The 27846-nt window shown below is 44.8% G+C and overlaps 2 protein-coding genes across 2 annotated transcripts; both read right to left on the bottom strand.

The window, feature by feature from the left end:
• Positions 1 to 651: 651 nt before the first annotated feature.
• On the bottom strand, positions 652 to 7332 carry cirop (ciliated left-right organizer metallopeptidase). Its single transcript, XM_020490749.2, has 14 exons — positions 6699 to 7332; positions 4432 to 4525; positions 4184 to 4235; positions 3914 to 4063; positions 3559 to 3684; positions 3364 to 3445; positions 2890 to 3035; positions 2439 to 2622; positions 2193 to 2262; positions 1967 to 2057; positions 1707 to 1811; positions 1462 to 1593; positions 1261 to 1379; positions 652 to 1087 (listed from the first exon to the last, which is right to left on the bottom strand). The coding sequence occupies exons 1-14, from the start codon at positions 7270 to 7272 to the stop codon at positions 829 to 831; spliced, it is 2184 nt and encodes a 727-aa protein (XP_020346338.2). The 5' UTR covers positions 7273 to 7332; the 3' UTR covers positions 652 to 828.
• A 908-nt stretch (positions 7333 to 8240) lies between these two features.
• On the bottom strand, positions 8241 to 24761 carry LOC109896971 (low-density lipoprotein receptor-related protein 10). Its single transcript, XM_020491453.2, has 12 exons — positions 24644 to 24761; positions 18968 to 19308; positions 18523 to 18555; positions 18024 to 18168; positions 17456 to 17646; positions 16654 to 17300; positions 15973 to 16412; positions 12699 to 12996; positions 12024 to 12463; positions 11743 to 11937; positions 11476 to 11605; positions 8241 to 11225 (listed from the first exon to the last, which is right to left on the bottom strand). Exons 2-12 carry the CDS (start codon positions 19014 to 19016, stop codon positions 10614 to 10616), a joined length of 3180 nt encoding a protein of 1059 aa, XP_020347042.2. The 5' UTR covers positions 19017 to 19308; positions 24644 to 24761; the 3' UTR covers positions 8241 to 10613.
• Positions 24762 to 27846: the final 3085 nt, after the last annotated feature.

Raw genomic sequence — 27846 nt, 5'->3', positions numbered from 1 at the left:
AACTAGCCAAAAGAAGGACAGCTTTATTGCTTCTTTAATCAGAACAACAGTCTTCAGCTGTGCTAACATAATTACAAAAGGGTTTTCTAATGATAAATTAGCCTTTTAAAATGATAAACTTGGATTAGCTAACACAATGTGCCATTGGAACACAGGAGTGATGGTTTCTGATAATGGGATAATATTCTGCCGTTTCCAGCTACAATAGTCATTTTCAACATTAACATTGTCTACACTGTATTTCTGATCAATTTGATGTTACTTTAATGAACAAAGAAATTAGCTTTTCTTTCAAAAACAAGGACATTTCTAAGTGACCCCAAACTTTTGAACTGTAGTGTATATTTAGTTCATATTAAAAATAAATAAATAAATAAAAAACGGGGGGGGGGGGTCCTTATGGTTCCTTATGCCTGGAACCTTCCCTGCTCTGACTTATCTAAGGGGGATTCCAGAGAACATCACCATGGCAACAGATCTGTATAAAAAATAAATAGTGCAGATTTACATTTTATATGTCAATTTGTATGAGTAAAATGTATACCACAGGGATAAGGCACAGAAAACGCTCACATAATTCATTGTTATTACAGGTTAACATAGTGTTAAAGCTAAATCCATGTTGAACAACAAATCCAGGGGACAATTAGAACACCTCAGCGTCGCATTGCTCTTTACTCTATTGTACTTTTTTCATTTGTACAGTTCAACACTTAACAAATAGTCAATTTCCCCCTCTGATAAATAATGTACAAACACCACCTACTTGATTAAGTAACCATTTACACCAGTGCACAAGACTGTGCTATAATGGACACCCAGTTTCCATTAGCAGTTATTTGAATCACTTTGGGTCGAGTGCAACTGCAGAACACTGGGGGCCTCAGGGGCAGCATGCACCCTGACTCTGGAGGAGCGGTACCTCCTGTTGGCCACCATCAGGGCAGCCAGGAGACAGACAGCAGCACTGACCCCCAGGACTGCAGCCAACGTGGTGTCTGTACTGACCCCTGGTTCTGCACTAGTAGGGGCAGGGTCAAAGGTCAGGCTCGGGTCAGGGATTGTGTTCTGATGTAACAGGGGATCGCTGAGGGAGAGAAGATAAGAAAATAAACACTTTATTTATACTGATAAATAAATTATGTATTGCGCTCTGAGAAAGTGAAAGACCACTTAAAACTTGATTAAAATAACAACATTACAAGTTCATATTGTGCCATACCAAAGATACGGAAATACTTCGTACTCAGCCATACTCACTTCTCAGTAGTAGAGGCAGCTGGAGAGTGGGGGTCCTGGTTGTCGATGGAGAGACCAATGTCAGGGTAATAACACAACCTCTTGTCAGGACATGCAACTAGCCCCCAGTAACCTGTCACCTGAATGAATGAGAAATCATGTCAAATCATGGTAGAATCTAATGGCCAAAATTGCAAAATCGGTGTATGCTCAAAAGTTTACCACGATGGTGCTTCCTACTGGGCAGTCCAACCAGTCAGAGCCAGACACCTGTATCTGATACCGGTTCAGCCCAGTACACCTGTGTCTATAACAACGCCCCACCACAGAGTCACTGACGGACAGGGAGACATTCTGACAGAGAGAGGAGATGGATAGAAAATTTAAAAAATGGGTAGGTGTCACCTTCATACACTTTTTCACAAATATATGAGGTGTGAGTCCACATAAAATACACACACACTGACCTCTCTGCTCAGGTTAGAGAAGAAGCATCGGCTGTCTATACGGTACAACTCTCCACTCCACTCTGTTTCAGTCTCTCTCTCATTCTCCTCTTTCCAGCACTCACTCTTAGGAAAACACAGAGAGAGAAGTAAAGAGGGAGAAGTTCAAATAGAGAGAGAAGGTGAAGCTGAGGAAGAGTGTTTGAAATACTGTTTTGTCATGGAGAACAGAGTTCAGGGAAACGGTCAAACTGAAGTAAATAAGTATGCAGAAGACCCACCATTAGAGGTTTGTAAATGCGGCACCCATCCAGGTGAGCGTCAGTCTGGCACTCCCCCTTGTGGCGGTGAAGATAATGACACCCCAAACCACTGAGCGATGGAGAACACAAGTCAAACAGAGAATGAGGTAGAGTACCTGGACAGCTTTAGACAACGTTGGAGAATGGGGTTTGTTTTTCATTGTATGGTTAAGTGTGGGATATTCAAATAAAAGAATAACACTACCTGCCTGTGCAGAAAAATGAGGAGGAGTTGTCATGGCAGGTGGACCGTAATCCAAACATTGCTCCCTCACCTACGAAAGATACACAAACAATAATTCACTACGGCCATTAATCAGGTACACTCAGAATCACTCACACCACACGATATTCCTCTCTTACACTCTTTCTCTTTGACAGATATTCTTTCTAAACCCCTTATCTGTTTGGTTCAGTTATATCCGTCTCAATGGACAGGCGGGTCCCTCACCCTTTCCCCACACCAGGCCCTGTGCTCGGCTGTGGTTGACAGAGTACCAGCCCGTGTCCTGTAGGGCGGCCAGGGTGACCGGGTCGACACACACCACAGCTGGATCCCCCAGGGCTGCAGCCATGATGGAACCCTGTAGCACCCTGGACTCCCAGTGAGAGGACAGACCACTAGAACCTACATCCTGGGAGATGGGGAGAGGAGTGGAGAAAGAGAGGGAGGGGCAGAGTGTGTGTTAAAGAGAAGGGGAGAGAAAGAGAGAGATTTAGAGAGAAAAGTGTGAGAAAGGAGTTATGGGTAACGAGGTAGATAGAGAAAGGTAAAACACAATATAATATATATATAATATGAATAAAGTGTGAGAGTCCGGTATTTCATGAGTGTGACTACAGTACCTATATTTCTGCACTACTATATATTGTGTGTTAATGTCTCATGGCAGGGTCCGTACCAGGTTCTCCAGTGGTCCTCCCAGGTCAGGGTCAGTAGATAACAGGTGTTCCTGCAGGGCTCTGATCACTGATTGGGTGTAGATCCTGACCTGACCTGTCTCATCTGTGTTAGTCACCTGACCCCGGGGGGAGCAGCCCATCCCAGCTACACAACACAATAAGACAACACAGAATCACATAACCACACAACACAACCACACAACACAACCGAGTATAACTCAACCACACAACACAATCGAGTATAACTCAATGACATAACACAACCGAGTATAACTCAATCACACAACAACCACACAACACAACAACAAACCCACAGCAAAACAAAAACAGATACCTTTACAACAGAGAGAGACAAATCTAAAAATCTAACCTAAAAGAATTGGACAAAAACACACTCTTAAGTAACACAATAGAATATAGCCTTATAATACAAATGTAATATACCAAATGATAACACAAGCAAGGTTACTGACGTTGTGAGTAGGAGCAGTCTCTCCAGGTGCTGAAGAGTTCTTTGGAGAAACCCAATGCATGGAACAACTCATGGATCACTGTCTGGAGAAAAGGAGATGCTAATTATTTTTACTTATAAATATATACATATATACATATATATATATATATATCTCACACACACACACACACACACACAATTACAATTATTTTACCTGCACAGTGCCTTGGTGGCTATATCCCTCCCCAGTCATTCTGTCCCTACAGATGACCACCACTCCAGCCAGAGGTCGACCCAGGGAGTCAGTCTGGCAGTGCACTGCATAGGCCAACACACTGGGCTGGGATATATGAATAGCGAAGAGGAAAGAGTGATACATTGACAGTCAACGTATTTTATGACCTGAGTTCATCATTACTGATCGTATTGCTTTTCATTGGTGAGGGTGTGCTGGTAAGGATATCTGCTGATCTTAGATCTGTACCTAAGGACAACCAGAGCTATGTTGACAGTCACCAACTAAGTTGATTTACATGGAACATAACATGGTCTCCGCTGTGACCCCTCACCTCCGCTCGACACTTGTCGGTGCTCTGCGCGTGGAGGTAAAGTAGGAAGTCAGTGTCAGGAAGTCCCGCCCCCTCAGGCCTTATCACAGTCATGGTTGGTGCATCAGGCTCTGAGTACACGGAACAACCCCTCAGGTGATCATCTGGGATCTGTCAATCAATGGTGGTGCATCCTCACTGGCAGGTCATGATTTCCATCAAAGGACTAATAATAACACAGCATCTCCCTTTCTGTGTGATATGAGAGAGGGTTCAGATGCTGCTACTCACAATGACATCCAGACAGGTCTCCGTCCTGTAGTTCTCATTGGCTCGGCCACACCTGCGGAAATGGAAATCTATGATTGGTTGAAATGATTCACCGACCACTAACAGTAGAAAATCCAATATACTGTATCAGAAAGTCTAAGACAAGAGAAACATACTGTATAAACAGAGACAGTATTTTACTATATAAAGAAAGACAAAGAAAGACAAATACACACATATAGCTAGGTATACAGTTGTAACACACAGACTTGTTATAGTTGGCAGCGCTGGCGTTCCGCCATATGAACTTGCAGTACTTGTTGATGTTTCTGCTGAGCAGCAGATGACCAGGGACTCTGTTTACTGTCGGGACAGCAAGGATTAAATTATCAGTGAAATCCTTAGTTATCCCCACATGAATACATCATTACATTGTTATTACACACAAACGTGACACAAAAGTCACAAAGACTCAGTCAAAGACACACACAATAAATGTTCCTACTGACAAACATCCACACACAATAATGTTCCTACTGAGAAACATTCACACACAGTAGATACACTGAACAAAAATATAAGCGCAACACGTAAAGTGTTGGTCCCATGTTTCATGAGCTGAAATAAAATATACCAGACATTTTTCGTTCAGACAAAAAGCTTATGTCTCTAAACTTTTGCGCACATATTTGTTTACATTCTTGTTTGTGAGCATTTCTCCTTTACCAAGATAATCCATGCACCTGACAGGTGTGGCATATCAAGAAGCTGTTTAAACAGCATGATCATTGCACAGGTGCAACTTGTGCTGGGGACAATAAAAGGCCACTCTAAAATGTGCAGTTTTGTCACACAACCCAATGTGTCTCAACAGTCTCAATGTCTCAAGTTTTGAGGGAGCGTGCAATTTGCATGCTGACAGCAAGAATGTCCACCAGAGCTGTTGAATGTTCATTCCTCTACCATGAGCCGCCTCCAATATCGTTTTAGAGAATTTGGCAGTACGTCCAACCGGCCTCACAACTGCAGACCACGTGAATGGCATCGTGTGGGAAAATGGTTTGCTGATGTCAACATTGTGAACAGAATGCCCCATGGTGGCAGTTGGGTTATGGGGGCAGGCATGAGCTATGTACAATAAACACAATTGCATTTTATCTATGGCAATTTCAATGCACAGAAATACAGTGACAAGATCCTGAGGCCCATTGTCGTTCCATTCATCCGCCTCCATCACCTCATGTTTCAGCTTGATAATGCATGCCCTATATCACAAGGATCTGTACACAATTCCTGGAAGCTGAAAATGTCCCAGTTCTTCCATGGCCTGCATACTGGCCAGACATGTCACCCATTGAACATGTTCAGGATCGGTGTGTTCCAGTTCCCGCCAATATCCACCAACTTTGCAAAGCCATTGAAGTGGGACAACATTCCACAGGCCACAATCAACAACCTGATCAATCAATCAATCAAATGTATTTATAAAGCCCGTTTTACATCGGCCGATGTCACAAAGTGCTGTACAGAAACCCAGCCTAAAACCCCAAACAGCAAGCAACGCAATGTAGAAGCACGGTGGCTAAGAAAAACTCCCTAGAAAGGCCAGAACCTAAGAAGAAACCTAGAGAGGAACCAGGCTCTGAGGTGTGACCGGTCCTCTCCTGACTGTGCCGGGTGGAGATTATAACAGAACATGGCCAAGATGTTCAAACGTTCATAGATGACCAGCAGGGTCAAATAATAATAATCACAGTGGTTGTAGAGAGTGCAACAGGTCAGCACCTCAGAAGTAAATGTCAGTTAGCTTTTCATAGACGATCATTGAGAGTATCTCTACCGCTCCTGCTGTCTCTAGAGAGTTGAAAACAGCAGGTCCAGGACAAGGTAGCACGTCCGGTGAACAGGTCAGGGTTCCATAGCCGCAGGCAGAACAGTTGCAACTGGAGCAGTAGCATGACCAGGTGGACTGGGGACAGCAAAGAGTCATCATGCCAGGTAGTCATGAGGCATGGTCCCAGGGCTCAGGTCCTCCGAGAGAGAGAGAGCGAGAGAGAATTAGAGGGAGCATACTTAAATTCACACAGGACACCGGATGAGACAGGAGAAATACTCCAGATATAACAGACTGACCCTAGCCCCCCGACACAAACTATTGCAGCATAAATACTGGAGGCTGAGACAGGAGCGGTCGGGAGACACTGTGGCCCCATCCGGACAGGGCCAGACAGACCCTGTCAACTCTATGTGAAGGAGATTTGTCACACTGCATGAGGCAAATGGTGGTAACACCAGATACTGAATGGTTTTCTGATCCACGCCCCTACCTTTTTGTTGTTATCTGTGAGCAACAGGTGCAAATCTGTATTCCCAGTCATGTGAAATCCATAGATTAGGGCCTAATTGAATTATTTCAATTGACTGATTTCCTTATATGAACTGTAACTCTTAGAAATGGTTTCATGTTGCGTTTATATTTTTGTGCAGTACAGATCCACTCAAACACACAGCACACAGAGACAGACTCCTCTCCTACCTGACAGCAAGTTGGACACGATGCCCACAGCCTCCCTGACTGCTGGCTCCAGTCTCTCGCTTTCCACCTGAGACAGGGTGGGGCTATCCCTCGGAACCCAGGTGTGGATCCTGATTGGCTGTGGATGGTTTGTGGGTGGAGCCAGCTCTCTTGTGCGCTTCCTGCGGGGTCTCTGGGATGAAGAAAGTTGAAGCGCAAATGAAGGAATTTGAAAAGGATTAGCTGTGTCCTCTGAAGCAGTAAGTCGAGTCTGAAGCCCAACATTGTTACTGGCCGTTGTTTTAGGGTGAGGTCCGTCTGGATCCGTGGGTGTGGTGACCACTGTGACCGACTGCTGAACCTCATCAAAGATACACTTCTCCAGAGCACCAGGGAGCCATATGACCACCACCACCATCCAAACCCACGGCCTGCTGAGGGAGGGGGGTGAAGGCATAATCATAGCCCTTCCACAGGAGCCGCCCTTCCACAGAAGCCTCATCTCGGGGAAGAGATCACAGAGACAGATCTGTTGGACTGACATGACATCAGCAGTAGATCGAACAGCTACGAGCTTCATCCCGCAACTAGCCATTTAAATGACCAATTTTGACTTTTACTTTTAATGTTACAGATTTCTATTATAGGTCTACATTGTTCATATAAATGGTCATTTGAATGGCTAGTTGCAGGACTAAGCTAACATGCTACAAGATAATCCTAAATTAGTTGTTTGAAAAACATGTGGGATTAGAGGTGATTTTAGAGAGGAAATCCCAATGTATCTTCGGAAAACTACTGCATTTCAGCAGTCCACTTGGACAATATTGCGCAATAATGCTGTAGTTGCCTTAGTAACATTTACTGTATTCACTCAAACATGTATAAATGGTGAGTCAATATACAACTGAAGTATTGACTGATGTAGATAATGACACTTGAATTAATCAGTCTGACCTGTTTTTCACTAGAGGAGCCCGTTTCAGACTGCGTAATGAGTCTCCATAACTTTTCTACACAACTTCATGAAAAGGGGTAAGCCTAAATCAACGTTTTTCAATTCCCCCTTGCTATTAGTCAAAAAGTGCTGTATAGTGGACCACTTACTCCTCTGCTATTTTAAATTCATCTAGACAATTTGAACTCCCCACTGAATAAGTTCTAATTACCTGGGAATGCCGTGTCCAGCCTCGCGCCGACCCCATCAAAAATTGAGTGCAGAATTTTCTAAATTAAATGACATTCCTCAACATACTCATCTCATTCTTCTGTAAATTTAATGGCTTTTCCTCCCGACTCACCTTCACTCTTCTCCTAACGGTGCAAGTTGCAAGCGACCAAACAGCTCTCCACCATTGACACCCAGGTATTTAAATGTACTTTGTCGTCATGGCGCCATGGGGCTCTTCTCGAGAGACTGATGTGACATGTCTTTGATACATTCCCAGAAGACAGAGGACAATGGCTTATAGACCACCTTATCTAAAAAACGTACTTTACTTTTCCTAAAATTGCACTTTCACTTCTTCGACCCACACCTCACACACACACACAGAGTCCAAATAAAAGTGCAAATTGTTTAATCTCTGTGGATTCGTTCATATCTTTGCCTATGTACAGTGAAATAGACCCTATTTAAAAAAAAAAAATCGCTCTACAATCTTATTATTAGATTGCAATCATCCAACCACTCCATGTATAATTGAATACATTCAGTACAACCAGGTAAACAGAACAATAAGAAAATAAAATTGAAAGTACATTTCTGGAGGACAAAAGCAAGAAAAAAACAAAAGAATATGCTATACAAATGGCACACTGAAACGCCGCTTCATGCGCTATTTGTTCATCGTGTCAAAGTGTGGTAGAGTGGGTTGGATTCACAAAGGGGTGAGACTTCAAGTCAAGTTTGTTGTGCCTGTTGCCCCTGGGGGGCCTCGTCGTTCTGCGTGCACTGCACAAGTCTAACCCAACCTCAGGCACTGAGAGAGATTGTCTTGTGAGTCTAGAGACAATGTGTACTAGAGAATTACATTATAAACATTCATACATCACATTTAAGTGCATACATTACACACACAAGTTATGCCATACATACACTAACCAGGAGGGTCCCCAAAATTATTGCCAGTTTGCAGAACTGCATGGAATTTATCAATTATAAAAGCAATATAAAACAGTCTGTCTGTGAGAAGGTAGGTGTGCCTTTTTGTGTAGATACACACACACTACATGACCAAAAGTATGTGGACACCTGATCATCGAACATCTCATTCTATTAATTATGGGCATTAACATGGAGTTGGTCCCCCCCTTTGCTGCTATAACAGCCTCCATTCTTCTGGGACGGCTTTCCACTAGATGTTGGAACTTGCTTCCACTAGATGCGGTGCGGGGACTTGCTTCCATTCAGCCACGAGAGCATTAGTGAGGTCGGGCACGGATGTTAGGCGATTAGGCCTGGCTCGCAGTCTGCATTCCAATTCATCCCAAAGGTGTTCGATGGGGTTGAGGTCAGGACTGTGCAGGCCAGTCAAGTTCTTCCACACCGATCGAGACAAACAATTTCAGTACGGACCTCCCTTTGTGCACGGGGGCAGTGTCATGCTGAAACTGGAAAGGGCCTTCCCCAAACTGTTGCCACAAAGTTGGGAGAACAGAATTGTCTACAATGTCATTGAATGCTGTAGTGTTAAGATTTACCTTCACTGGAACTAAAGAGCCTGAACCATGAAAAGCTGTCCCAGACCATTATTCCTCCTCCAAACTTTACAGTTGACACTATGCATTGGGGCAGGTAGCGTTGTCCTGGCATCTGCCGTCGGACTGCCTGATGGTGAAGCGTGATTCATCACTCCAGAGAACGCATTTCCACTGCTCCAGAGTCCAATGGTGGCGAGCTTTACACCAGTCCAGCCCACTTTTGGCTGCTCTGCCATGGAAACCCATTTCATGAAGCTCCCGAAGAATAGTTATCGTGCTGACTGACGTTGCTTCCAGAGGCAGTTTGGAACTCGGTAGTGAGTGTTGCAATCGATTATCACGGGCTACGCGCTTCAGCACTCGGTCTGGCCTACCACTTCACAGCTGAAGCTCATAGACGTTTCCACTTCACATTAACAGCACTTGCAGTTGACTGGTGCAGCTCTAGCAGGGCAGAAATTTGAAGAACTGACTTGTTGGAAAGGTGGCATCCTATGACGGTACCACGTGGAAAGTCACTGAGCTCTTCAGTAGGACCATTCTACTGGAGACTGCATGGCTGTGTGCTCGATTTTATACACCGGTAAGCAACAGGTGTGGCTGAAATAGCAGAGCCCACTAATTTGAAGGGGTGTCCACATACTTTTGTATATATAGCATATTTGTGACAGTATGCATGCAGTACGTGTGTGTAATCATTCAAACTCATCATATGCAGGAAGCTTCTAAACAAGGCACTTAAAACAGGGGGGGGGGGGGGGGGGGGGTATAACTTATAATATTAGAACATCTTCCATACCCTTACACTGCCGCCCTCCACTCACCCTCATAAATACTAAAACACACATGACGTAGTCACACATACGAGTCACATAAAGACAAGCTCTTTCATGTGTTAAAAACAAAATCACTCATTTGACAGTAGCTGATATATTAGAGCATGAGGATGTGGGAGGAAGATTCTCTGTGCAAAGTTCACCACTTTCAGACTACACACATTCATGACTACCCGCACGCAGAGGCAGACACACGTATACACTTTCTCAAGGAGGTCCCACACTCAATAACATAAACGCATTGAATACTAGATTTCTACAGTCAGTCAAAACCAACCCAATGTAATTCAAAAGGCACTACATCAGCACAGAGACGGGGAGAGCCTTGCAGTGATCCTGTGCGCGAGCACTGTGCACATCATTTAGGGAGGGGGATGGCGGTGGGGTTTGGATAAGGTCAGGGATCAAGGGTTAGCAGGGGGACGTCATCCTCCGAGGTCATGTCCTCCGAGAGGGGGATAAGCAGCACCTCATCCTCCGAAGAGGAGAAAGAGGGGGATGCGGAGAGGGGCAGGGAGTTGGTGGGGGAGGAGGAGGAGAACGGTGAGGCGCGGAAGCGAGAGATACCGCGCCCCAGAGAGTGGAAGAGCGAGGCCAGGGAGGGGCTACTGGGGGTGGGAGGGGCAGCCACAGGGAAGCTCTGGGGGGTGGCTGGGATAGAGACGAGGGGTGGAGGAAGGGAGGCGGGAGGCGGCGGTGGTGGGTGCTGCACCGTCTGAGGGAGCAAGCCTAGTTTCTGTGGCAACGGCCGATTGACGGCTTCCACAGCCAATGAGGAAGTTGTGGGAGTTGATTGACTGGGCTCTGCACCAGTAGAGGTGGGATCTGTCTGCTGGGGGGCGGAACTGGAAGGCTGGGAGGGCCTGGAGGCGGTTCTAGGGATTAAGCCCCACCTCCGCATGCGACGGACAGCCCGGCGGACGAATCGGGGCCGGCGACGGCGACGTGGAGAGTTGGCGGTGTCCTGTCTGAGGAGCTGGAGGATACCTCTCAGAGTAAGAGAGGAAGACTGATGGGGGGAGAGAGAGAAAGAGAAACACAGAGACAGAGAGGCAAACTAAGTTAGTGATGGATTCCCCTTGTAAAGGAAGGAAACCAAAGAAAGGAAATCAAGTAATCTGTTATTTGAGGCCTTCAATTAATTGTGCTCCAATCAGAGCACAGTGGAACAAAGTTGTTGTTAGTTCCTGATCTAAGGTCACTTAGGGTTAGGATTGGGGGACTGCTAGCTGATCCTAGACCTGTTACTAGGCTCTCACCTCGTTGGGGTTCTCTGTGGGGAAGTCCTCCACTGGAGGGATGATGCCCTGGGCAATCAGCTGACCGTAGGAGGGAGGAGCCTGCTGCTGGATCAGCGCCGCCTCTTGGCGGCTGATTGGAGCAAACATACTGCAGGAGGAAGACAGACAGAAACATATGGGTGTCTGGTCCAATAAGACAATTTGGACACAGATCAAGGCAGGCATTTGTGGGTGATGAAGCATCAACATGTAGTAAACCTGACATGTGAGGTGCATGAGGGATACCTGTATTCTCGGGTGCGCAGTGAGTAAAGCTTGCAGGTGCAGCCCATAGCGATGACCAGCAACAGCCCACAGACCAAGCTGCCAACAGTTGCCGCGGTGATGACCTTCCGAGGCAGGGTCACGGAACAGTTCAGCTCGTCTGTCCCGTCCTTGCAGTCCACCTGGCCGTCACAGCGCCAGCTCTCAAACACACACCTGGGAAGAGACAAACGGTCAAGATGATGTGTATACACTTACACACATCAAAAACACACCACGCACCCTCACAGACCATCCTCTACCTGTCACTGTCGCAGTGGAATGTCCCAGGTTGACATATAGAACAGTCTCTCTCATCACTCCCATCAGAACAGTACAGCTGGTAGTTACACCTCTCCTTGGCAGGGAAACACACCGGACGCCCTAGGAAGCTATGCCCCGCCAGCAGTGCCCTCTGCCCAGCCACTCCACAGGCAAACTGGTCCCGGGGACATCCCCTGCACCCTGCTTCGTCATGTCCCGTCTCGGGACAGTCCCAGTGCCCGTCACACTTCTGTTCCTGGGTGTAGCAGCCCCCCGCGGCACCCCCACATTTACCTTCCCAGGGGGGGCAGTAGCCTCCGACACGGTAGGTGGCGTTGAAGCCCAGCCCCTCAGAGCCGGGGAGCGTACGATAGGTCAGGGAGAGGAGGCCGGTCCGGGACTCGACCTGGATGGTCTTGTAATTGGACGTATTAGTGATCTGTCACAGAGGGAAAGGGAGGGAGAGGGTGAAGTGATTAGATTGAGTAAATTAACTTGGTTATATTAACTTTCCCAGTGATTTCAGAGGTAGAAAAGTTGGCTTTAACCACAGATCTAGGATCAGACCACCCTACTCTCTGATTTACAAAAATAAATATCTGACTTCGTTTCAGTTTATTAGGGGCAACGTCTACCAAACTCCATTACACACACCCCCGCACCCCCACACTCACAGTTTTGAGGAGTTCCCCGGTGCCCTGCTGTCTGTCAGTGATGGTGACCGTGTCTCCAGGCCCCAGCTCCAGCAGCCGCAGGTCCAGCTTTAGAGGCCTAGAGTCCTGGGGGTCCAGGGTCCACACACAGAACAGAGGGGGGCCCCTGATGGAAGGAGGGGCGAACGTCCCATAGAAGGTCTGGAGGAGGCCCCCGCAGGTGACGACCTTGGGAGGTAGAGTCACGGTGCAGTTCAGCTCATCTGTCCCGTCCTTGCAGTCCAGCTGGCCGTCACAGCGCCAGCTCTCAAAAACACACCTGGGGTAGAGGCATAAACAGTTCAGGTGGCGTATACACACACATCGAAACACACCAAACGCATGTCACATCGAAACTACACTAACACACATTTCAAAGCTCACTAACAAACATTAAATGTATGCATACACACACTTTTTTTCGGGATCAAAAGGGGGCTTAGATTGTGGGCATGGTAGGGGGTGTGACAATGGGCCAACGTCCTGCAATTCTACACATTTATCCATGGAGTTGAGAGAAATTTGCCATGGCCAACGCGGTGTTATTTTTGCTCAAACCAAATAAAATCAATACTGCTAAATTCTTGCTTTTAGAATTTTCAATTTCTCTTTCACTGTCTATATTTTATTTTGATGTTTGTTAGTTCTCAAAGATAATCTATTTTGTGTGTGTTATATATATATATACACACACACATATACATATATACACACATACAAAAGTATTTAGTCAGCCACCAATTGTGCAAGTTCTCCCACTTAAAAAGATGAGAGGCCTGTAATTTTCATCATAGGTACACTTCAACTATGACAGACATAATGAGATGAAAAAAAATCCTGAAAATCACATTGTAGGATTTTTAATGAATTTATTTGCAAATTATGGTGGAAAATAAGTATTTGGTCAATAACAAAAGTTTATCTCAATACTTTGTTATATACCCTTTGTTGGCAATGACAGAGGTCAAACATTTTCTGTAAGTCTTCACAAGGTTTTCACACACGGTTGCTGGTATTTTGGCCCATTCCTCCATGCAGTTCTCCTCTAGAGCAGTGATGTTTTGGGGCTGTTGCTGGGCAACACGGACTTTCAACTCCCTCCAAAGATTTTCTATGGGGTGGAGATCTGGAGACTGGCTAGGCCACTCCAGGACCTTGAAATGCTTCTTACGAAGCCACTCCTTCATTGCCCGGGCGGTGTGTTTGGGATCATTGTCATGCTGAAAGACCCAGCCACATTTCATCTTCAATGCCCTTGCTGATGGAAGGAGGTTTTCACTCAAAATCTCACGATACATGGCCCCATTCATTCTTTCCTTTACACGGATCAGTCGTCCTGGTCCGTTTGCAGAAAAACAGCCCCAAAGCATGATGTTTCCACCCCCATGCTTCACAGTAGGTATGGTGTTCTTTGGATGCAACTCAGCATTCTTTGTCCTCCAAACACGACGAGTTGAGTTTTTACCAAAAAGTTATATTTTGGTTTCATCTGACCATATGACATTCTCCCAATCTTCTTCTGGATCATCCAAATGCTCTCTAGCAAACTTCAGATGGGCCTGGACATGTACTGGCTTAAGCAGGGGGACACGTCTGGCACTGCAGGATTTGAGTCCCTGGCGGCGTAGTGTGTTACTGATGGTAGGCTTTGTTACTTTGGTCCCAGCTCTCTGCAGGTCATTCACTAGGTCCCCCCGTGTGGTTCTGGGATTTTTGCTCACCGGTCTTGTGATCATTTTGACCCCACGGGGTGAGATCTTGCGTGGAGCCCCAGATCGAGGGAGATTATCAGTGGTCTTGTATGTCTTCCACTTCCTAATAATTGCTCCCACAGTTGATTTCTTCAAACCAAGCTGCTTACCTATTGCAGATTCAGTCTTCCCAGCCTGGTGCATGTCTACAATTTTGTTTCTGGTGTCCTTTGACAGCTCTTTGGTCTTGGCCATAGTGGAGTTTGGAGTGTAACTGTTTGAGGTTGTGGACAGGTGTCTTTTATACTGATAACAAGTTCAAACAGGTGCCATTAATACAGGTATTTATGCTGTATCCAGTATTTATGCTGCAGTAGTTTATTTGTCGGGGGGCTAGGGTCAGTTTGTTATATCTGGAGTACTTCTCCTGTCCTATCCGGTGTCCTGTGTGAATTTAAGTATGCTCACTCTAATTCTCTCTTTCTTTTGGAGGACCTGAGCCCTAGGACCATGCCTCAGGACTACCTGACATGATGACTCCTTGCTGTCCCCAGTCCATCTGGCCATGCTGCTGCTCCAGTTTCAACTGTTCTGCCTGTGATTATTATTATTTTACCATGCTGATCATTTATGAACATTTGAACATCTTGGCCATGTTCTGTTATAATCTCCACCCGGCACAGCCAGAAGAGGACTGGCCACCCCACATAACCTAGAGAGGAACCAGGCTTCGGCCTTTCTAGGGAGTTTTTCCTAGCCACCGTGCTTCTACACCTGCATTGCTTGCTGTTTGGGGTTTTAGGCTGGGTTTCTGTACAGCACTTTGAGATATCAGCTGATGTACGAAGGGCTATATAAATCAATTTGATTTGAGGTAATGAGTGGAGGACAGAGGAGCCTCTTAAAGAAGAAGTTACAGGTCTGTGAGAGCCAGAAATCTTGCTTGTTTATAGGTGACCAAATACTTACTTTCGACCATAATTTGCAAATAAATTCATTAAAAATCCTACAATGTGATTTTCTGGATTTTTTTTCTCATTTTGTCTGTCATAGTTGAAGTGTACCTATGATGAAAATTACAGGCCTCTCATCTTTTTAAGTGGGAGAACTTGCACAATTGGTGGCTGACTAAATACTTTTTTGCCCCACTGTGCGTGTGTGTGTGTGTGTGTGTGTGTGTATATATATATATATAAAATCATGTAGTAACCAAAAAAGTGTTTTAACAAATCAAAATCTATTTTATATTGGAGATTCTTCAAAGTAGCCACCCTTTGCCTTGATGACAGCGTTGTACACTCTTGGCATTCTCTCAACCAGCTTCACCTGGAATGCTTTTCCAACAGTCTTGAAGGAGTTCCCACATACACTGAGCACTAGTTGGCTGCTTTTCCTTCACTCTGCGGTCCAACTCATCCCAAACCATCTGAACATGGGTGAGGTCGGGTGATTGTGGAGGCCATGTCATCTGACGCTTTGAAGAATCTCAATTATAAGGATTTCATTGGCAGAAAAATGACCACCACCACCCCCCCCCCCCAACACACACACACACACTCCTCTACCTGTCACTGTCGCAGTGGAAGGTCCCAGGTTGACATATAGAACAGTCTCTCTCATCACTCCCATCAGAACAGTACAGCTGGTAGTTACACCTCTCCTTGGCAGGGAAACACACCGGACGCCCTAGGAAGCTATGCCCCGCCAGCAGTGCCCTCTGCCCAGCCACTCCACAGGCAAACTGGTCCCGGGGACATCCCCTGCACCCTGCTTCGTCATGTCCCGTCTCGGGACAGTCCCAGTGCCCGTCACACTTCTGTTCCTGGGTGTAGCAGCCCCCCACGGCACCCCCACATTTACCTTCCCAGGGGGGGCAGTAGCCCCCGACACGGTAGGTGGCGTTGAAGCCCAGCCCCTCAGAGCCGGGGAGCGTACGATAGGTCAGGGAGAGGAGGCCGGTCCGGGACTCGACCTGGATGGCCTTGTAATTGGACGCGCTGGTGATCTGTCACAAAGGGAAAGGGAAGATGGTGAAATTATTAGAATGAGTAAATTAACTTGGGTAATTGAACTGATCAGTCTTGTAACAAACTCTAGAGGTAGAAGTTGGCTTTCACCACAGATCAACAATAAGACTAGCCTACTTCCAATCCGAGAGTAATTAAATAATATCTGACCCCATATTAGTTTATAAGGGGCCACTTTACCTAACTCTAAGACATAAACACACCCACAGGCACACTCACAGTTTTGAGTAGTTCCCCGGTGCCCTGCTGTCTGTCAGTGATGGTGACCGTGTCTCCAGGCCCCAGCTCCAGCAGCCTCAGGTCCAGCTTCAGAGGCCTTGACTCCTGTGGGTCCAGGGTCCACACACAGAACAGAGAGGGGCCCCTGATGGAAGGAGGGGTGAACGTCCCATAGAAGGCCTGGAGGAGGCCCCCGCAGGGCCACTCAACGGGGGCCCGGGTCACACTGGGGTGGGTTCTGTGAGCCTGGAACTGCCAGAAGTCATATATAGGATTGGTTGGCTCCTTTTCCTTGGTGTGGTCCCCATTCTCGTCTACTTGCTTCTCTGTCTCCTCCTCCTCTTTCTTCAGCTCGCCCGGTGCCTTCCCTACTGTTTCCCAATCCCTCCCTCTGCTGTTACTCCTCCTGTTCTTCTCTCTTACGGTCTCCCGCACCCTGTAGGACTCTGGTGTGGCGGTGGCCACCACTGTTTTGCCATACTCAGGATCCAGATTCAGGATCTTCATCTCTCCATCACAGTCTTGCTCGTCTATGCCCAGGCCCACCCCTTCACCCAGGCACTCCACCCGGCCGTTACAACGCCACGACCAGGGCAGGCAGCGCCCGCCCAAACACTCAAAGTCCACACCCGTACAGTCCCCGGAGTCTAGAGAGAGAGGAGTGGCAGGGAAAGGGGGAGAGAGGGAGAAGAGCTGATATTTCTATTAGCTATATTACATTTCCTGGTACTCAAAGAGAGTTATAACGAGTCTATTAGGTGATGATTAACAAGTGATATAGCCTAACATCACGGCACCATACCTCTGACATAGCCCAGGCGGAACGCAGACACAGGGAATAAGTGTGGCAGGAAGTGGTGCGTCACTGTAATGTTTCCCCCCATCAATTCCATGGGTTTTGGCAGGTCGGAACCACAGAGGGTAATGGGCTTGCCAGTCGATGACGTCACCGAGACCCATTCCTTCTTACACCGTGTGGAAAACTGGGAGAAACTGAAAGATCGACGGGAAAAAAATAGATAAAGAAGTAAGCAAACAATCAAAAACTACATTATTTGGCAATGAATCCATTTTCCTTTACATAATGTGACATTTCTAAAGTCCAGTCTACACCGTACACCCTGGGCACTTCATGTAGATCTGAAAGTATTGGATAAGTATATTTAAAGAACATGGTAGTAGCTCCACCACTGACAGGCTGTACAAACTCCTCCAATTGCTTACACCTACCTAAATCCTTCAGGTGTACACTAGTGCCAAGAGGGTTAAGGACTAGACTAGAAGTTGTTTTGGGGACAAACGTTGATGCACCCTGACCCACCAAATAAGCCCCTAAGACAGCGGTAAGACAGCGAGGGTGGAGAAATTACCTGAGAATAACAGGCTCTCCTACATGTGCCTTGATAATCCAACTACAGTAGAAGGGCCGAGGACGGTAGGACGAGCTGCGGTGCACAAAGCTTCTGATCTCTCCTCTCGCAGCCTCCAGGACTTGGGGAGATCGTCCACAATGAGCTGGGAGAGAGAAGAACCCTACAGTATATTAGACTGGGAGGGGCGGCCTGAGAACACATATTTGTTTTCCAGTTGCAAAACATTTTGCTACGGTATGCCTGGTCTGATTAAATCAGGCCGTAATACACTATTAATTGATATATACCGCCTGAAACATTGGAGTGTAAAATCATGTAAAGGAACCGGAGGTGCCACGGCTGATTGTCAATTACAGTTGAGACTCCCACGCCTACCCATGTTGATCACATAACTATGAGGATTGTGTAAAACTGGTGAGAGGCAGATGGGTCCCTTTGATAACATGAATAGAGACATTAGCAAGAGAGAGGGAGGGGGGAGGGGTAGCGCTCTTACCAGTACTAGAGACCAGCTCCAGTCTGCTGTAGGCTGTGAATCAACAGGCAAAAGCAGAGTTACAGAGGTCTGAATCGGGCATTACTAAAGATCTGACTAGTATTTGCACATGGTACATTTCACACTAGATACTGCTTAAAAAATACAATGTTTACAATAGTTGTTGGCCTAACACATGGCTCGCCACCCCTGTTCCTGGAGAGCTACCCTCCTGTAGGTTTTTGTTTCAACCCCAGTTGTGAACTAACCTGATTCAGCGTATCAACCTGCTAATTATTAGAATCAGGGGTGCTAGATCAGGGTTGGAGCGAAAACTTACAGGACGGTAGTTCTCCAGGAACAGGGTTGGAGAGCCCTGGCCTTAAGTATTGTTCTTAACCACCTGACATGTGGACCGACAGACAAAACAGGCAGATAGATGGGTCACATTCAAAGTAAAACCCACCAGTTACAAACAAAATGTTGATGACACAAAGGTTGAAAGAGACAGTCATTCTGATGATGGTGCTCCTCTAAAATGATGATGCTCCTCTGAAATGATGGTGCGCCTCTGAAATGATGGTGCGCCTCTGAAATGATGGTGCGCCTCTGAAATGATGGTGCTCCTCTGAAATGCAGGTGCTCCTCTGAAATGCAGGTGCTCCTCTGAAATGCAGGTGCTCATGAAAGAGCAAAAATTGTGAAAAGAAAGCAAACTAGAATGGAAAAACATCTAGCCAGATCCCCCTCAGTCCGCCTTGCTGAGTGGCCCCATCATCGCTAATGTCTCGTTCAGGAAGACTTCACCTGAGAAAATAAAAAGATCAACCCTAGTCAGCAGAAATGGCTATTTTGACTAGCCTGGTCCCAGATCTGTTTGTGCTGTCTTGCTAAGTCCTATGGCCATTGACACGCCAAAAAAATAGCAAGACAGCACAAAAATATCTGGGACCAGGGTATATTTTTAGAGGAACAGGAGGAAATGACAGAAACATAGCTACAGAACTTGCTTAAGCCTTTACTTATGACAGCCAGACATCTGAAGTTGTTCGCTTAAAGCATGTGTGTTCAATGTGATGGTTTTCTGTTTTTATCAAGAACCCAATGTTTACATCAGTGAAGGCTCCTCAGAGGAGCAAGGGCAGGAACATCCTCAAAGAATTTCAGAAAAATTAAAACTAATTCAACTTTTTAGATAAAACTATACTAAATACAGTATATTCATATGTCACCAAATAATTGATTAAAACACCCTGTTTTGCAATGAAGGTCTACAGTAGACTCTGCAGCACTCTGTAGGGTAGCGCCGTGGTATTGCAGGAGGACAGCTAGAGGTTGTCCACTGGGTACATGGACTTCAATATAAGACCTGGGAGGCTCATGGTTCTTACCCCTTCCATAAACTTACACAGTAATTATGACCAACTTATGGAGGACATCCTCCAACCTATCAGAGCTTTTGCAGCAAGAACTAACAGGTTGTCCACCCAAACAAAGGATCAGAGAACGACTAGTACTGAAAGCATTAGCTACAACTAGCTAGCACTGCAATGCATAAAATGTGGTGAGTAGTTGACTCAAAGAGAGAAGACAATACTTGAACAATTTTTTTTTCTTTCCAAAATTAAGGAGAAGCAAGAGAGAGGGAGCTAGCTGGAAGTCGGAAGATTACATAGACTTAGGTTGGAGTCATTAAAACTAGTTTTTCAACCACTCCACACATTTCTTGTTAACAAACAATAGTTTTGGCAAGTCCGTTAGGACATCTACAATTAAACAATTGTTTAAAGACAGATTATTTCACTAATAATTCACTGTACCACAAGTCCAGTGGGTCAGAAGTGAACATACACTAAGTTGACTGTGCCTTTAAACAGCCTGGAAAATTCCAGAAAATTATGTCATGGCCTTAGAAGCTTCTGATAGGCTAATTGACATAATTTGAGTCAATTGGAGGTCTACCTTCAAACTCCGTGCCTCTTTGCTTGACGTCATGAGAAAATCAAAAGAAATCAGCCAAGACCTCAGAAAAACAATTGTAGACCTCCACACGTCTGTTTCATCCTTGGGAGCAATTTCCAAACGCCTGTAGGTACCATGTTCATCTGAACAAACAATAGTACCGAAATATAAACACCATGGGACCACGCAGCCGTCATACCACTCAGGAAGGAGACGCGTTCTGTCTCCTAGAGATTAACCTACTTTGTTGTGAAAAGTGCAAATCAATCCCAGAACAACAGCAAAGGACCCTGTGAAGATGCCGGAGAAAACAGATACAAAAGTATCCATATCCACAGTAAAACTGTACTATTTGGAGAAATGTCCGCTGGTCTGATGAAACTAAAAATGAACTGCTTGGTCATAATGACCATCGTTATGTTTGGAGGAAAAAGAGAGAGGCTTGCAAGCTGAAGAACACCATCCCAACCGTGAAGCACGGGGCTGGCCGCATCATTTTGTGGGGGTGCTTTGCTGCAGGAGGGACTGGTGCACTTCACAAAATAGATGACATCTTGAAGTAGAAAAATTATGTGGATATATTGAAGCAACGTCTCAAGATATCAGTCAGGAAGTTAAAGCTTGGTTGCAAATGGGTCTTCCAAAAAGCATACTTCCAAAGTTGTGGCAAAATGGCATAAGGACAACAAAGTCAAGGTATTGGAGTGGCCATCACAAAGCCTTGACCTCAATCCTATAGAAGAAATGTGGACAGAACTGAAAAAGCGGGTGCAAGCAAGGAGGCCTACAAACCTGACTCAGTTACACCAGCTTTGTCAGGAGGAATAGACCAACATTCACCCAACTTATTGTGGGAAGCTTGTGGAAGGCTACCCAAAACATGACCCAAGTTAAACAATTTAAAGGCAATGCTACCAAATACTAATTGAGTGTAAGTAAACTTCTGACCCACTGGGAATTTGATGAAAGAAATAAAAGCTGAAATAAATCACTCTACTATTATTCTGACATTTCACATTCTTAAAATAAAAAGCGGTGACCCTAACTAACCTAAGAGTGGGGATTTTTACTGGGATTAAATGTAATAAATTGTGAAAAAACTGAGTTTAAATATATTTGGCTAAGGTGTATGCAAACTTCCGACTTCAACTGTATATTTCGTAGTATAATTTTTTTTACTTTCACTTTGTTAGCTTTGAATGCAGCTAGCTAGTTTAGCCTACTCAATCAAACACCTGGCTTAAACAGAGAGGGATGCTATGTTAGCTAGCTGGCTATCTAACGCTGGAACTCTTCCAAGGCAAGGCAAGCTTTTATTTGTATTATTTTTGTTGTCACTGGGACCCACCGGTGTAACTGCTAAACTGCTTGCTGCGCACTGTACTGCTTGATTGTAACGGGTTTACTAACGCATTAGTTCTAGTAGCTATGTTGACTCTGACGGGACAATTATGTAGGCTGTGTGTAGCGGTTAGCGGTCATGACATAGCTCAGATAGTTTTTTTTGCCTTGTCACAGACAGCTGATATGTTGTGCACTGAAGTCCACAAGCGAAGTGAAACGGTGAGAGGAGAGCGCATAGATATATGCGAGAAGGAATTATATATACACAACAAGTTGTTTATAAGTGGCTGCTATGAGGGTGAACTGTGTTTGCATGTGATCAGGGGTGTATTCATTGCGCCGATTCTGTTAAAATATTTCTTAAAATGGAACGGTGATAAACATACCTGAATTTGTCCAATAGAAACTCATTTCCAACTGTTGGACTAATGATTTCACCCTAGATCAGTGGTACAAAAACATTGTATAGTCCCATACCCCTTCAATCATTCAACCTCCAGCTGCATACCCCCTCTAGCACCAGGGTCAGGTCACTTAAATGTTGTATTTTTGCCACACACACTATACGATGTGTTAACGAACTGTAAGAATTAATGTGAGTTTTTGTCACAACCCGGCTTGTGGGAAGTGACAAAGAGCTCTCATAGGACCAGGGCACAAATAATATTACATTAATAATCGATCATTTTGCTCTTTATTTAGCCATCTTACATATAAAACCTTATTTGTTCATCAAAAATTGTGAATAAATCACCACAGGTTAATGAGAAGGGTGTGCTTGAAAGGATGCACATAACTCTGCAATTTTGATGAGGCTCTCTTGTTCAGATTTCGGTAAGCGGACTGGACATGAAAAGGATAACGAATCCAGTTGTTTGTCTCATCTGTTCTGGGAAAATACCTGCGTAATTGAGCACCCAGCTCACTCATCTGCTTCACTATACCACATTTGACAATGTACGTAAGCTTAAGTTCATTTGCACACAAAACAAAACATATAATGATGGAAAGACGTGTTGCGGAGAGTCCCCGAAATCCTAGATTCAGATCATTCAGGCGAGAAAAAAACATCAACCAGATAGGCCAGTCATGTGAGAAACTCGTCATCTTGCAAGCGGTCAGACAAGTGAACATGATGGTCAGTAAAGAAAACTTTAAGCTTGTCTCTCAATTTAAAAAAACGTGTCAATAATTTGCCCCTTGATAACCAGTGTTGTAAAAGCGTTACATGGTCGCTGCCCATATCATTGCATAATGCAGAAAATACACGAGGGTTCAGGGGCCTTGCTTTAACAAAGTTAACCATTTTCACTGTTTCATTTCTAAATGTCTATGCAAGAGTGAATGTTTCATTGAGTTGTGAGACAGTACTTTTGCACATATAATGTTGCTGAGGAAAGGCACTACTCCCAATATAAGTGAGCCCCAAATCAATGTAGTTCTCATCATACTTGCGCCTCTGACTTTACATTTCTTTAACCATTTATCAATTTTCGAGCAAACGGAATGAGCAGCAGCTACCTTTGGCTACGAGAGAGTAACGGTTAATGTGATTGGATGTTAATTATTTGACTAGGCTACCTGTATTAGGGCTCCCGAGTGGCGCAGCAGTCTAAGGCACTGCATCTCAGTGCAAGAGTCAGTCTCTGGTTCGAAATCTGGCTGAATAACATCCGGCCGTGATTGGGAGTCCCATGGGACGGCGCACAATTTGCTCAGCGTCGTCCGGGTTTGGCCGTCATTGTAAATAAGAAATTGTTCGTAACTGACTTGCTTAGTTAAATTATTGTTAAATAAAAACATATTTAAAAAACATAACCCAAATTTATAGCCCCGTTGGAAAATCTAAATGGACTGTTTGAAAATGCGAATCGTATTTTTATTTGGCGTACCGCTGTTTGGATATTGCCGCCCTAGATCATCTAGATACAGGAAAGATTGTGTAAATCGATATTTAATGTGTCATGGTCTGTCACCTTGATTACTCAATTCTCTCGACCTGTGCACCTACGTTGTAAACTTTCATTCATAGGCTAGGTTGTAGCAACCTCATGACGGGTAACGGTACATTTTGAGTATCATGTGACTAAGTATCCTTAACCTATCGATGTTTTATTGAGCTGGGTGAATGGAATATGAATGACAGTCACCCAATATTCTATAATATAAATAAATAACGTCATGTTCATCTTAAACGACACCGATCGTGACTCTTTTGAATATTATACACAGACATGTCCTGCCTTGCCAGTAACGTTGGCTAACTAAATGACGCATCTAGCTAACCTTGTGCTGTATGATTTACCAGCAAGCTAATCCTAAACACAAAAATGCTTGTGATTTTTAATATCGCGTTTTTTCTGTGTCATTTTAATTCTAGATTATGTGAAATTATGTACATAGCTTCTAGACCTTCTGAATGCCTGCCCCCGCAAACTTCCTTTAAGAGGAAGGGATTCATCACGCCAATTCTGTTGCAAAACGTTTTGTACAGAAACAGTTTACTCTAAAAGGAAACCGTTTTCCAACGAAAACGAACGATTCTATTGGACAAATTCAGCTAGGTCCCTCCCCGTTCCGTTCCGTTTGGTTCATACATTATAGAACGTAATGAATACACCCCTGCTTCGCTCTCTCGCCTTGTTGTGGCTAATGCTAATGCTAGCTCTGACTAACTTCCCTCTTCCTTTCGTTATGTTTTCCTGAACGTGCCACGCGATAAAAAAAATTAAAAGCATTCATATATACATACAAACACTCTGATGTACAGATTAATTAAAAAACGGCGATAAATTGTGTATATAAATGCCTGTAACAACGAAGTTAGCAACCTTACCCTTTCTGTCGTCTTTCTTGTTGATAGGCAGAGTTCTGGTCAACTTCCGTATTGTTTACTTGGAACAGGAGAGGGGGTGGTGCTAGAAGCTCAGACTGAGGCTTCGGCTGTCACAACGTCCCAAACAAACTCCAATGTTAAACAGCCAAACCGGTGTACGAATAATTTTATCAGATTTGTCATCAAATGTAATTTGTCTCGATTCACGAATTCGATTCAATGGTGTTCATATCGACAGTTTGGGATAAATTTTTGTTATCATGTTTCACCACAAGGTGCCAGAATTGATTAGGCTAGTGAGACGATCCCTCAGATTGTGTATACCACAGTGGAATTGTATTATAGCAGACGGCCTTGCATCAGAGAATACAATGTAACATTATTTGCATTAGCATGTTTTGTAATCAGCAAGGTAACACACATTTTATGTATTTCGTCAATGGACTGAGACAACGTGGATTGAAATCAAATGACTACTGAATTGTCTGCCTAACTTGTTCTTGTAGTTCTTTTTGATAATTTACACTATCCTGGGGTGTTGTTTTTGATGAATTGTGATAAATGAATGTTCATATTTATACGGACACAGCGTCTACCGCTGTTTCTTTGCCTCTCTGAGATAGGCTTCACACATCTGTAAGATGTAAATGAAGTGGGCGGACAACAAACCCCTCTTCACATTATTTAAGATATAATTGAAATATTATTTTGAAATGATCAGTAAATGTAAAAACAAAAAAGCAATACACACCATAAAACTTTTTTGACAAATTGAAAATGTATCTCGATATGTAATACTGTTAGGTTATGTACTCTTGTTTGTATATTTCTATTTTTGTATTTTTCCGTTCATAATAAAAAATAAATAAACATCTGTAAGATTCCCCCCCAGAAATGTATTCACCTTTATTTAACCAGATAGGCCAGTTGAGAACAAGTTCTCATTTACAACTGCGACCTGGCTGAGATAAAGCAAAGCAGTGCGACACAAACAACAACACAGAGTTACACATGGAATAAACAAACATATAGTCAATAACACAATATTTAAAAAAATCTATGTACAGTGTGTGCAAATGAGGTAAGATTAAGGGAGGTAAGGCAATAAATAGGCCGCAGTGGCGATGTAATTACAATTTAGCATTTAAAAACTGGAGTGATAGATGTGCAGAAGATGAATGTGCAAGTAGAGATACTGGGGTGCAAAGGAGCAAAATAATAAATAACAATATGGGGATGCGGTAGTTGGATGGGCTATTTACAGATGGGCTATTTACAGATGGGCTATGTACAGGTGCAATGATCTGTGAGCTGCTCTGACAGCTGATGCTTAAAGTTAGTGAGGGAGATATGAGTCTCCAGCTTCAGTGATTTTTGCAATTCGTTCTAGTCATTGGCAGCAGAGAACTAACTGGAAGGAAAGGTGGCCAAAGGGGGAATTGGCTTTGGGGGTGACCAGTGAAATATACCTGCTGGAGGGCGTGCTACGGGTGGGTGCTGCTATGGTGACCAGTAAGCTGAGATAAGGCGGGGCTTTACCTAGCAAAGACTTATAGATGACCTGGAGCCGGTGGGTTTGGCGACGAATATGAAGTGAGGGCCAGCCAACGAGAGCATACAGGTCGCAGTGGTGGGTAGTATATGGGGCTTTGGTGACAAAACGGATGGCACTGGAATAGACTGCATCCAATTTGCTGAGTAGAGTGTTGGAGGCTATTTTGTAAATGACATCGCCGAAGTCAAGGATCAGTAGGATAGTCCGTTTTACAAGGGTATGTTTGGCAGCATGAGTGAAGGATGCTTTGTTGCAAAATAGGAAGCCGATTCTAGATTTAATTTTGGATTGGAGATGCTTTATGTGAGTCTGGAAGGAGAGTTTACAGTCTAACCAGACACCTAGGTATTTGTAGTTGTCCACATATTCTAGGTCAGAACCGTCCAGAGTAGTGATGCTGGACGGGCGGCCAGGTGCGGACAGCGATCGGTTGAATGCATTTAGTTTTACTTGCATTTAAGAGCAGTTGGAGGCCACGGAAGGAGAGTTGTATGGCATTGAAGCTTGTCCGGATGTTAGTTAACACAGTGTCCAAAGAAGGGCCAGAAATATACACAATGGTGTCGTCTGCATAGAGGTGGATCAGAGAATCACCAGCAGCAAGAGCGACTGTAACGCTCAAAGAGTGAATGGGTGTGGAGTCAGGCGCAGAGGATTCTGGAAAAAACACGCTTTAATGTCCAACCGAAAACGTACAATGGGTAACGCCGAACACAGGTGCAATACACTCCACCCAAGTACACACTGGTATCTCACCGGACAGCGGAAAACCCACAATAATAAAGAACACCTCTTTACATAACAGTAAAAAGCCCGCACAAACACAGGCGGGCTAACCGAACTTAAATAACCCCAACCCAAAAACCCCAACAAGGAACAGGTGAAACCAATTAGACAAAACCAAACGAAAAGGGGAAAAAGGGATCGGTGGCAGCTAGTAGACCGGCAATGACGACCGCCGAGCGCCACCCGAATGGGAAGGGGAGTCACCTTCGGTGATATTCGTGACAGCAACATCATTGATGTATACACAGAAAAGAGTCGGCCAGAGAATTGAACCCTGTGGCACCCCCATAGAGACTGCCAGAGGTCCGGACAACAGGCCCTCCGATTTGACACACTGAACTCTGTCTGAGAAGTGAACTAGGCGAGGCAGTCATTTGAGAAACCAAGGCTGTTGAGTCTGCCGATAAGAATGTGGTGATTGACAGAGTCGAAAGCCTTGGCCAGGTCGATGAATACGGCTGCACAGTATTGTCTTTTGTCGATGGCGGTTATGACATCGTTTAGGACCTTGAGCGTGGCTGAGGTGCACCCATGACCAGCTCGGAAACCAGACTGCATAGCGGAGAAGGTATGGTGGGATTCGAAATGGTCGGTGATCTGTTTGTTAACTTGGCTTTTGAAGACCTTAGAAAGGCAGGGTAGGATAGATATAGGTCTATAACAGTTTGGGTCTAGAGTGTCTCCCCCTTTGAAGAGGGGGATGACCGCTGCAGCTTTCCAATCTTTGGGGATCTCAGACGATACGAAAGAGAGGTTGAACAGGCTAGTAATAGGGTTGCAACAATTGTAGCGGAAAATTTTAGAAAGAGAGGGTCCAGATTGTCTAGCCCAGCTGATTTGTAGGGGTCCAGATTTTGCAACT

The sequence above is a fragment of the Oncorhynchus kisutch genome, linkage group LG9 (genome assembly GCF_002021735.2).
Source record: "Oncorhynchus kisutch isolate 150728-3 linkage group LG9, Okis_V2, whole genome shotgun sequence".
In the NCBI taxonomy this organism is placed as follows: Eukaryota; Metazoa; Chordata; class Actinopteri; order Salmoniformes; family Salmonidae; genus Oncorhynchus; species Oncorhynchus kisutch.
Note: the sequence above shows the minus strand (reverse complement) of the source record. Positions and strands in the feature narration are given on the sequence as shown.